At 41.2% G+C, this 12,492-nt stretch overlaps 1 protein-coding gene across 1 annotated transcript; it reads left to right on the top strand.

The window, feature by feature from the left end:
* The first annotated feature begins 867 nt into the window (after nucleotides 1-867).
* On the top strand, nucleotides 868-7,325 carry LOC117532690 (cytochrome c oxidase subunit 8B, mitochondrial). The gene is made up of 2 exons (XM_034196120.1): nucleotides 868-1,113; nucleotides 7,034-7,325. Exons 1-2 carry the CDS (start codon nucleotides 1,006-1,008, stop codon nucleotides 7,130-7,132), a joined length of 207 nt encoding a protein of 68 aa, XP_034052011.1. The 5' UTR covers nucleotides 868-1,005; the 3' UTR covers nucleotides 7,133-7,325.
* The last annotated feature ends 5,167 nt before the right edge of the window (nucleotides 7,326-12,492 follow it).

Here is a 12,492-nt window from a genome sequence, read left to right as displayed (position 1 = left end):
GTGTGCTCACCTGCAACTCCAGTAAGAGACTGGATAATGGGACTTATACATTGAAGTTATATTCTGCCTGGTGTGCCCAAAAAGTTACTAAATTAACATGTCAGACCCAAAAGTACAGGGTAGATTATGGTTATTATTACCTCAGAGGAAGGTTACAATTGTCCTGCCAACCATGGTACAAGTGAGACTGGCACAACCAGTACTTCCCCTTATACCAAAGTTACAACCACTAGTGTGGTACTATCTCTACAAGCACTGCGTAATAAACACATATTACTAAATAAATAGCTTAAAACGATTTTTCCATTGGATTTAATTCAAAAAGTTGTTACAGACCTACACTATTAATTGTGTGGCTTTAAAATGTTACTATCATCTTTACTTCCGTGTTTTCAGTCTTGTGTCTGTCCTGGTAATCTCTTAAATGTACATGTGTATGATTTGTGCAGCACAAATTATATTTCGTCATGTTAAAATGTACAAATGTGAAAAACAAACGAAGCACACAATATACTCACTCCTATCAAATATGTAGCCTATAACATAGCCTACTATATACTTCTTCGCCTTGAACGAGCGCTGTATGTGTGACACTAACAGCACGGAACTATCTTTAAACAATAGACTATATTCAAACCTAAGTTTGAATGTACACAAATAGACTGTAGGCTATAAGTTTCCGCATTATGTCTGTAGCGCCACACACTGCGACTCTGCCTTGCAGCTGCACCGTGTTTACAACCCTGCTGGTTACAACCCTGCTGGTGGAAGAGTAGCCGGGGCATATGAGGACACGTCCCGCGCCTCGGTCACGGTGTCAGATACCGAGGTGTGATGGCCAATTAAATTCCGACGCTGTCTGAAGGCGGACAACGTACCGTCTCCCCCCTCCCTCCCTCCCTCACACACACACACTCCTACACACACTGCGCCTGGCGCTCATAGAACCAAAAGTAACGCAGAGTCTCATACCTGCTAGTTGTGCCTGTGCTCCGGAGCCTCGCTATGTCTCTACCCGCCGCCGTCCGCCTGCTGAGGAGCACCCTGAGGACTCAGCTCTTGCCTGTGGCCAATCTGTCGTCCAAACCCGCCAAACACGTCATCTCTGGAGTGGTGAGTCTATGGAGCCTCCGCTGACCTCACATGCCCGGAGCAGCACATGTTAACAGGGATACAGTATGTCAAAGAGCCGTTCCCTGAATATGGTTTGAGGCGAGGAGCGCGAGCTTGATAACGCGGCAATAATAAGGATAATAGCAGGCTCTCAAGGGCCTGATATGACAGAGCATAATCCACTGCAGGGCTCACTTCCCTATAACTGCGCCAAACTTTATATTTCAGGCTTCGATTATTTTTTATCAAATAATGAATATCATATTTATTCATGCGCCATGCTTATGCGGGACTTTTATTTTCTCAATCGAAATTATGTTTTAACTCTATCAAGGTCGACAGCATCTCGCCATTTTTCCACCTGAAAACAACACGTATCTGCCAGCCCAGACAGAAATAGCAACATAGACTATTACTTTATACGCTATAATATTCAAAGTATGGTTATTCCCAGAAATGTTTACACATCCTAAGGCTGAGACTGCACACGTTACTCCTGAATTAAGCGAGAGGTTTTATACAGTTAACAGTTAAATATCTTGTTGTCACTGTGTAAAGTTTTGATCAGGTGCCAGGTGTCTGACCTTGATGTCGATCACGGACACAGCAACTTCTTTAACCCAAATAAGGCCCCCATGTTCGGTTATTTAGCTCATTATTTGACCCATTTTAAGAGGGAATGCCTAAATAATAAATCGAGGGCATTTGTATTCTTCATATTGACAAGGCTACAGATTAGGGGAGATTGGGGTCAGCTGGAACATGTTGTTTATTCTGCATGTCTGTCTGTCCAGGGGCAGGGACCCCTCCTCTGTGGCTCTCCCCAAGGTTTCTTCCTTTTTTCTGGTAATTGTGGGGGTTTTCCCGGGAGCTGCTAGGGTCTATAGGACAGAGGGTGTTGTATGTAAAACCCATGCAGTCACACTGTGTAATTTGTGACATTAGGATATATGAATAAAATGTTCTGGACATTCGAGTTACAACTACAAAACAAAAGTAAGGAGGAACCTCAGATTAGTATCTATTTGTTGTCATACATTTCAAAAGATGTATTCATTTAATTTAAATACATATGAGGTCGGCAGTGACACTAGATGCAGTTGTACAGGTTTAATGTATGAAATGTGTGTTTGAGTATATTTTACCAGTGTTCTGAAATGTTTGCACTTTTTGAAAGACTTTGTTATTATATGTGTTATTTGTATATGATTCACATGATTCTTGGTATTATTACATGTACTTTTACAATTTAGAAAATCTGGCATCACTGAAGCGATCAAGAGTTACAAATATTAGTTTATGCTGTTGTACACTGTAATGTATTTATATAGAGACGAATGTGCAATGTTTAAGGCTAAAATCAATGCTCTCCACACCAAGAAGGGATATAGTATACTTGGAAGAGTTTATTTTCCATTTAAAACCCGGTACTACTTGTTTAGAGTCGGCGAGGTCCTGATAATTTATTCCGGTAAATTACTCTGACCTACTAATTGACCTGACCGAAGTTATTGAGTCTATGTAAGTTTGCTGCTTGGCTCAGATCCACCAACGTCAGCAAGATCTCACCTCTACTAACCCCCCGAAGAACCAGGTTCAATTAACTGCTGTTTCAATTCAGACAACTCTTTTTTAATCTGTTTAAGGGATCCCGAAGGATTTTGATATCAGTAAATGGAGTGTGCTCCTACCTAAGTGTGAGTGGCAGGGTGCAGTCTTACCTTTGAAGCAGGAGAGGAGAGCACAGATTTTCGTTTAGTTGTCCCAATCCAACAGGTGAGATCAGTTTATTTGAAGAAAAATAGGTCCAAACTAATATAGGGTTTTTACCTTTTAACACATTATAATCATATGCAACATATCATGCTGGGGTTATATTTTTTATCTAAAACCTTAATTCATATTTCTCATCTATCCAAGATCTAAAATAAAGCCATTAGTTATAAGATTCCCGTACGTCCTATTAACGCCTTCCGGGATAGATCTAAATAAAGCTATTAGTTCTAAGATTCCTGTACGTACTAATAACGCCTTCCATAGAAGATAGATCTAAATAAAGCTATTAGTTCTAAGATTCCCGTACGTACTAATAACGCCTTCCGGGATAGATCTAAATAAAGCTATTAGTTCTAAGATTCCTGTACGTACTAATAACGCCTTCCAGGATAGATCTAAATAAAGCTATTAGTTCTAAGATTCCCGTACGTACTAATAACGCCTTCCGGGATAGATCTAAATAAAGCTATTAGTTCTAAGATTCCTGTACGTACTAATAACGCCTTCCAGGATAGATCTAAATAAAGCTATTAGTTCTAAGATTCCCGTACGTACTAATAACGCCTTCCGGGATAGATCTAAATAAAGCTATTAGTTCTAAGATTCCTGTACGTACTAATAACGCCTTCCGGGATAGATCTAAATAAAGCTATTAGTTCTAAGATTCCCGTACGTACTAATAACACCTTCCAGGATAGATCTAAATAAAGCTATTAGTTCTAAGATTCCCGTACGTACTAATAACGCCTTCCGGGATAGATCTAAATAAAGCTATTAGTTCTAAGATTCCTGTACGTACTAATAACGCCTTCCAGGATAGATCTAAATAAAGCTATTAGTTCTAAGATTCCCGTACGTACTAATAACGCCTTCCGGGATAGATCTAAATAAAGCTATTAGTTCTAAGATTCCTGTACGTACTAATAACGCCTTCCAGGATAGATCTAAATAAAGCTATTAGTTCTAAGATTCCCGTACGTACTAATAACGCCTTCCGGGATAGATCTAAATAAAGCTATTAGTTCTAAGATTCCTGTACGTACTAATAACGCCTTCCAGGATAGATCTAAATAAAGCTATTAGTTCTAAGATTCCTGTACGTACTAATAACGCCTTCCAGGATAGATCTAAATAAAGCTATTAGTTCTAAGATTCCCGTACGTACTAATAACTCCTTCCGGGATAACCTTACCGAGAGCCATTTTACCCAGCCCTGAAGGACAGAGCCTACCCGGAAAGATTATACCAGGGGTTTCCCATCCTCTCTCTCGCTCTCTCAAAAAACCAGTCTCTTTATGCTCAAAGAACCGGATCGAAACCCCAAAAAACACCTCCTCTATTTACCAACCAACATCTTCTATTGGCTATGGGCCTAAGACACACCTTCCCATGTTTGTGTAAAAAGGACATGACCCCTGTAGGACTTGAAAAATATTATTCTCGGCTATGACATAATCATTTTTGAGGCCTCAATGTGTTTCTCGTTTAAGGCAGGAGCCCCCCTCCCTGTGATCTGCTGTGAGAAAAAAGGGGAAGAAACTGCCCTCTTCCTTATCAGTGACACCCATAAATCATAGACCTTACACACTCAACCTAAACAAACCACTTTGTTTTGTTTATGCTGTAAATATAGAAAAACCTAAAATATGAAGCATTCTCATTATGGGTTCATACAAGAATATAATTGATCATATATGATTTATAATTAACTTTCGTTTTAAGTATTCACTTCATATGAAGCTCTCAACATACTTTACAATAAGACTAGCCTTATAAAGGATAAAGGGTTTATAATTAGGTTGTAAACACTTTATTAATCATTAAGAACCATTTATAAACATAGTTTTCATACGTCAACACAGGCTCACTATTTGGCAAGATGACTAAGCCTTATATTGGCTACTTAGCGAGAATCAACTTAGTGAGCAACAGATACCAAGGATGCTGGCTGATGAAGAAGACAAAGTAAGCTAGCCAATATAAGACTGAGCAGTACAGATACATGTGGGCTCACTATTTGGCAAGCAACCGGTCAGTTGCCCTGTTTATCTCATGTCTTGTAAAAGCTTATTAATGATTTGTAAAGTGTTCACAATCTAATTAATAAATGAATTACAAAATATTCGTAAACCGTTTATAAGGGTAGTCTTATTGTAAAGTGGTACCTAATACACTAACCCAAGCAGCCCATGGTCCTCATAAAGCTGTAATAGTCATATTCTCATTATCGGCCGATATTCACTCTTAATAGTTTGATCGGTGCTCTCTATAAAGGCCGATCAGGAGAGCTGGATCTGATCGATATGGACATAAACGCGAGTGAAGTGTAACCGGACCCCGAGAGAGAGATCAGATCAGCTGCTGAGTCTGATGGAGACACGCAGCTCTGCATGATCACCTGAAGCCCCGCCCACTGTTTAGCGAGCTGCATGAGAAACTGACGGGCTGTCAGGAGAGAGAGGGAGGGAGAGAGGAAAAGAGAGCATCCGTTTCTCCCGTGTTATTATTCAAAGTTATTGTAAACTTTTGAATAATGTACTTCATCTACTACAAGTAGTTTGTTTGAATGTAATAATTATGTTGTTTGTGGAATCATTTATTGAAAAATGAATCTGAACTTTTTGATCTGTAACGATTATAAACTGAAGCAATATAAAAATGAGCCCCGTGAACTGAGTTTTAAACATCAGCATATCCGGTCCTAGTCCGGTGATTACCTGCTAACGGAAACTCTGCTGCACAATTCTTATTATTATTATTGAAACATGACCGGTAAGTTTCAAATTTGTCCGATAAAATAAATTCTGTCCCGACATATCCGCTTACATTCATAATGTCAGCGGAGGGAGGGGAAGCGGCGCTGTGGAAGAGCAGAGTGGCGAGGGAGAGCTGTCATCTTCCCTTTACAAGCTTCAAACATGTATTTATCGTGTGATTTTGGAAATAAAAGTTCCATATTCTGAAAGCCAAGACTTTGTTTATTTAAAATCAAACAAAACACCCGAACCCCGAAAAACTATTTTTTTACGCAAATCCACGTTTATTTTGAAATGAGCCGTTGCAACTTCCGACTGATTTCGATAGAGCGGGTCACATATGGCAAATGTGTGGTTGTGGGGAACCAGGTCAATTAAAGTACTTATTTAACTATTAAATACCTTGAGTTTGAGTAAAATACTTGGTTATTGATTAATTTAGGCTATAATATATGAAATTGCAAAGCAAAACTGCTGTAATTGATTTATTTTGTCCTTTGGTATTTTTTAAAGGTTTTCAACCTGAAAGAATCCTAATGTGTCCTTGAAAAGTTGAAATAAAGAAAAGGAAAAAGGATTCCAGTTGTCCCTCAAGCCTCTCAAATGTGGGCAAACACTCAAATAAATGCCAAGAACTCAGAGAACTTGACAATACTTATCAGAATAAAAGCATGTTAAATAACACTGCTAGTTACTTTACTCAGTGGAGGCTCGTCCATTGAGGAAAGGAAGGACCATCATCCCTACAATTTCAGAGAAAAATAGACTTTGAAGAGAACAATAAATACAACTCAATTTAAAAGATAAGTCTGTTAAAATACAGATAATAGCCCTGGCTTTGGGACTGAAATGGGGCTAGAGAGGACGAGCCTCCCTTTGGGCGGGTCTAGCCAGAGGCTCTGGATTGGGCGCCTATATCATCAGTGAACTAATCAGCGGTTCTGACTGCGCATCAGAGTGTTGATGGGGAGGCTTATCAGCGATATCAGAGTTTTTTCTGAACCGGGGAACAGGGGCGCTGCGCCCTCTTACCAAAATCAATTCCTTGAATTAGGCTTTGATTATGTTCTGGCCCGCCATCTTGCGGCTCAGCAAAAAATTGGCTCACGGCCAAACTTACTTGCCTACCCCTGCTTTAGTGGCTGCTTGTACTCAGAACTGTTTAAAAATAGCTGTGTTGTTTTTTTAAATTTAATAATTGCAGAATAATAGTTTTGTTGTTTCCTGCCAACGTGCAGCCATCTGCTTTATATGAAACACAAGTCTAGTAAACAGCAACTACAAGAGAAGACTTCCTTCCATTTGGTTTTGGTTTTTAGGAGTCTTGCAGTCTCACCCCTACCATTGTAGACTCCTGTTTCCACCATCTCTTTGTTTCTGCCCCCCAGGACAAGACCATTGCTATGACGGCCTTCTTCGTGGCCATCTTGGGGCCCTCCGGCTGGGTGCTGTCTCACCTGGAGGACTACAAAAACAAGAAGGACTAGAAGGGGAGGATGGGGGAGAATCATTCCGTCCCAGATGAAGATGCACTCAACCCTCTCTCCCCACGCCGCTCCCTCTGCTCCACCTCTCCTCAGCTGATGAGACCAGAAACCACTTACCTGTCTCCAGACCTGTGATAATGTACATCTGTGCACCTATCAATTATTACCAATAAACACATGTTTGCAGTGAGAACCGGCTCAGTGTGTTGGATTGCAGAATTTCATCTGATGCAAGGGAAGTCTTCTTCACTGCTTTTGTGGCAGACTACAGCGCCACTTACAGGCCTGGCATATGTACTACAGCGTCTCCAGTGCTTTCGAGCGGCAAAGGCCGGCCGTGGCCCAACCCCACATTCCCCTGATAGGTGGAGAGTTGGCCATATAGGCGGAGGTCCTCGTTCCTGATGTCAGAGAATTTTCAAATCTGTATCAGTCTGTATCAGATCCATTGCAGCCCCGTTTTTTTAGATTTGGGTATGGAGGAAAAGAGAGAGGGTTGTGTTTTCGGACACTTGGTGAGTTCCCTGACACACCGGGGACACATATTCATGTATAAAAGACGTACAAAAGTGCATTTTGCATGATAGGTCCCCTTTAAGTAGTTCCACTTTTGTTTCTTTGTAATTCTGCTCCACTACAGTCCAGAGGTAAATGGTGTACCTTTACTCCACTACATGTATTTAATACCTTTAGTTACTTTACAGATCTGGATTAATGATATGAAATATAATCAACTCTTAAATCAGACTTTAGTTACACCTGGAGTAAAGAATATTCGTTGTGGCCAAACGGCGGTACTACACTTCCGTTAGGTTGCTGGGCCCGGAAACACTTTTTCCCATTGACTTACATTGGGAAAGAGTGGTCTGTAAATCGTTGGATACATTTTTTTAAACGAAATAAACTACCCAGCATGAATGTTTGTATAGCCCTTATTAAAAACATTCGGTCCTCAAGTTGTAAAATGTGCTAATAATCAATCAATCAATCAATGTTTATTTATATAGCCCAATATCACAAATGTTACATTTGTCTCAGTGGACTTCACAGTTTGTACAGAATATCAGTATGACAATACGACACCCTCTGTCCTTAGACCCTCACATCGTACAAGGAAAAACTTCCAGAGAAAACCCACAGTTTAAAGGGAAAAATGGGAGAAACCTCAGGGAGAGCAACAGAGGAGGGATCCCTCTCCCAGGACGGACAGACGTGCAATAGATAGAATGCATGTGTATATAATAGGAAGATGAATCCACGAGGATATCCATCCAGGACCTATGATCCAGGACCACAGCCACGATTCAAGATCCAGGGCTCGCGATCCAGGACACAGGACCGCAGCAACAGGATCATCCATGACTCAGGATCCCAGCGTATATCAAAAAGAAATACATTTGGGGAAGCTGGGTTAATCGGAACAGGTAGAGACAGAGAGAAGGAAGAAGTAAGATGTCCCCCGAAAAACTAAGCCTATATCAGCAAAACTAGGGGCTGAATCTAATCAGCCCTAACCAGTGTTGAAAGTGTGCCGGTCCTACCCGGTCCTTAGTACCGGTAAGAAATTTCCAGGCGGTCCGGAGGACCAGGAAGAATTGACAGCTCCACCCGTGGAATTTATACTACGAAGGGAAGATATTTAGGTTTGGATTACTGGTCTGGGGGAAGCTCGAGAGTGTGTGTGTGTGTGTGTGTGTATACGTGTGTGTGTTTGTGTATTTTTGCGTTTGTGCGTATTGTGTTTGTTTCCCGGGGAAAACACTCACGAGAAACACCGGCTGTTGTTATGCCTGCAGTGACGTTAAGTTACTCCGTTCTCCGCTTGTAATTATGCCGTTACAAGCTTCAAAGTTGTATTTATCACCTGAATTTGCCGAAACAAGTTTAATATTCTGAAAACCAAGACTTTGTTTAATTGAAATCAGATGAAAAGAAACTGTAACGGACCCTGCCGTGTTATCTATGATTACTATACTCTTTCATAATTTCAGCCGGAGGGAGGGGGGGGCGGCGCTGCGGAAGAGCAGATTGCGAGGGAGAGGTGCCTGTCTTCGTCCCTTTACAAGCTTCAAAAATGTATTTATCGTGTGATTTTGGAAATAAAAGTTTAATATTCTGAAAGCCAAGACTTTGTTTGTTTAAAATCAAACAAAACACCCGAACCCCGAAAAAATAGTTTTTTACGTAAATCCACATTTATTTTGAAATGAGCCGTTGCGACTTCCGACTGATTTCGATAGAGCGGGTCACATATTGTCAAGTGTTTCTAATTTCTACCCCATAAAGGCATTACAAATGTGAAGTTTGTGTTCAGGGACGCATGAAGCTGGGGGCGGGAGGAGAACAATATGAACCAATGAAGGTCGGGGTAGCATTATAGTACCTGCAAGAAATTCAAACCACTTTCACCCCTGGCCCTAACTATAAGCTTTATCAAAAATGAAGGTCTTAAGAGCACTCTTAAAAACGGATAGGGTGTCTGCCGCCCGAACACAAACTGGAAGCTGATTCCACAAATGTGGAGCTTGATAAGAAAAGGCTCTGGCTCCCATTGTACTTTTAGAGACTCTAGGAACAACCAACAACCCTGCATTCTTGGAACGCAATGCCCTAGTAGGACAGTAGGGTATAATGAGTTCTTTAAGGTAAGATGGCGCCTGCCCATTAAGGGCTTTGTAGGCGAGAAGAAGAATTTAAAATTATATCCTGTGTTCTATAGGGAGCCAGTGTAAGGCAGCCAGAACAGGAGTAATGTGGTCCCTTTTCCTAACTCTGGTTAGTACATGAGCTGCAGCATTTTGAATCAGCTGAAGCGAATAACGTTATTCTGAGAGTTATTTTCCTCGGCATTATGAACGCGCATCTAACCCACGGGACCGCGCTGCCCGGCACGTGCATGTTACGTGTTCTGACTGTAACACAGGGGTGGCCAACCCGCGGCTCTCGAGCCGCATGCGGCTCTTTGCCTAGTTTCATGCGGCTCTTCAGTTCATATCGAATTGTATGTGTGTGAGTTTGGGGGAGAGACACTGACTCCGCACGGTGTACCGATACTTGAAAGGTACCGCGATACTCTGCCGTTAAAAACGTTACGATTCCTCCGTTTCATTAGTATCGGTACTTTAAGAATGACGGGGAAAAGTACTCCGGTGAGAAAGCGCCGTTTTAATAAGAGCCGTGTGTATTCAGCGCTCTGCTTCCACTCCCTGCACTGCAGCCGTGCCTGCAGTCCCTCCCCTCTCGTGCACATGCTAAATCCATCCCCTCTCTCGTGCACGCGCTAGCTGCCAGAGCATGTGAGAAAGCGAGAAGCATGGCTGCAATTGGGAGTGCAACTGCCGCTGCGCCTCAGCTTGTTGACAAAAAAGACGCCAGAAGCGAAATTTGGAAGAATTTTAGCTATATTTCTGACAGTGAGGGCAAGCCTACGGACACCACGAGTCCTGTCTGTCAGACATGTATTAATTCTTGTCATTTATTTTATTTATTGTTCTCATTGTTTAAAAGTTTGTGTTATGGTTATGGTTCTGGTGTGAAATAAAGCACAATAATTACATTTAAGACTGTTTCCCTTTTTTTAAGAAAAGTATCGAAAAATAATCGGAATCGCAATTCTTGACTTGGTATCGAAACCAAAATGTTGGTATCGTGACAACACTAGCTACTCCTGACAGTTAAACCTGATAGTTAGTAAGTGTGTTAAGTACTGAATGCTGATAATTCTGACGTAATTTGGCCGGTCAAAGTTGTTTGGGCTCGGATAAAATCGCTCCGTTACTTTTGTCCCGTGTTACTTTCGTCCCGGCTCTCCCTATACGTGTGTGGTGTCAGTATGAGAGGATGACAGCGCGTCTAATTTTGATGTGGCCCAAGAGCCAATCACAATAATACCTGCGATGCAGTGAACCAATCACCTATGAGGGGGGGAAACCTATCGTTGATTAAACACTATCCAGTGTTTCCCCTACCATTGTCTTGGAGGGGCGCTGCGCCCCGCCAACGGAGCCCCGCGCCCCCCCCTGAAATTCAAGGTGTTTAAAAAATATATATTATTTTTTTTTTTTTATATATATATATATATATATAGCACCAAATTGCAAATAATCTATATCTACTGTCACGTTTCACATTGAACATGTGCTCTTTAATTAAATAAACTAAACACTTTCATTTTAAGTTGTGAGTTTAGTGTTTTTGACCCTAAGAAACACTGATGCATTAATCAATAACAATAAGCTCCTCTATCTGCTCCAGAGGATTTAAAAAATATATATCCCAATGCCACAAAAATGCATCAGTGACGTGGTTGAAATCTTGTCTCCAGAAAACAAAAAACTGAAACAAGCGGTATCAGTGACTGTGTGTTTGATGTGGCTCTTTGCAGTAACATAGACAAAATGTGGCTCTTAACCTCTGACTGGTTGGCCACCCCTGCTGTAACAGTTTGGAGGATTTAGCAGCCTGGTATATTACACAGTTTTAAGTGCATATATATATATACACATGGTTGGTATTTAACAAAAAGGGGTGTTATAGTCTGTGTTGTAGTGTGTGATATTGGTATTTATGGTAACTCCACCACAGTAGTAATCCATCATCAGCTTTACTTTTTAGATAAGATTTAACTCACAATTGATCATAACAGGCTTCAAAATACATACATTTGTATATATTACCAAGTCGTTTCATGTACAACCCACACAAGTATCATGCTAACTTAAGCTCTGTTGCTTGGATATCACTAGATCCTGTTATCAGCGTAATATAAAAGTACATAACGATTGAGGTGTAACTTAGCATAGTTACTAGCTAGCCGCTAGCTGCTAACTGCCGCGGCCGCCAATCAAATCCATGATAACAAATCCAGTACCATACTGTCATGAACGCGAGGTGCTGTTACGTGTACGCAAATTGACGTGCTTGATGTGAACGAGCATATTGGGGGGCGTGGTTTAAGTTGCGCATGCTCTATGAGCGCACATACGGGTACTTCTCAGGCATGACGGGTCATCTGTGACGTTTCGCTCTCTCAAAAGTTGGCCCATTTTATCTTCATGCGCCAATGAGCAGCTCTCATAGGAATGAATGAGGCCCCGCCTCCCACACTGTATCCAGTTCTTATTATACATCCATGATACAACCACACAAAACAACACCATTTATATAAACATCTATCATGACAGGGCACCCACAGCAAAGAGGAATTTTTTTTATAAAACAGGAAACAACGAACAACGATCTGAAACTGAAAATAATGTGAGAGCAGGCGGACCTGTTCTTAGTTTCCTTGTCTTTGTCTCTATCCTATTTATCTTTGAGTGGTTAGTGACATAGCCTATCCATATGCCCTAACAAAATAC

This window comes from Gymnodraco acuticeps, unplaced genomic scaffold (assembly GCF_902827175.1).
Source record: "Gymnodraco acuticeps unplaced genomic scaffold, fGymAcu1.1, whole genome shotgun sequence".
Classification (NCBI taxonomy): Eukaryota; Metazoa; Chordata; class Actinopteri; order Perciformes; family Bathydraconidae; genus Gymnodraco; species Gymnodraco acuticeps.
This window is presented reverse-complemented; position numbering and strand designations above follow the sequence as displayed.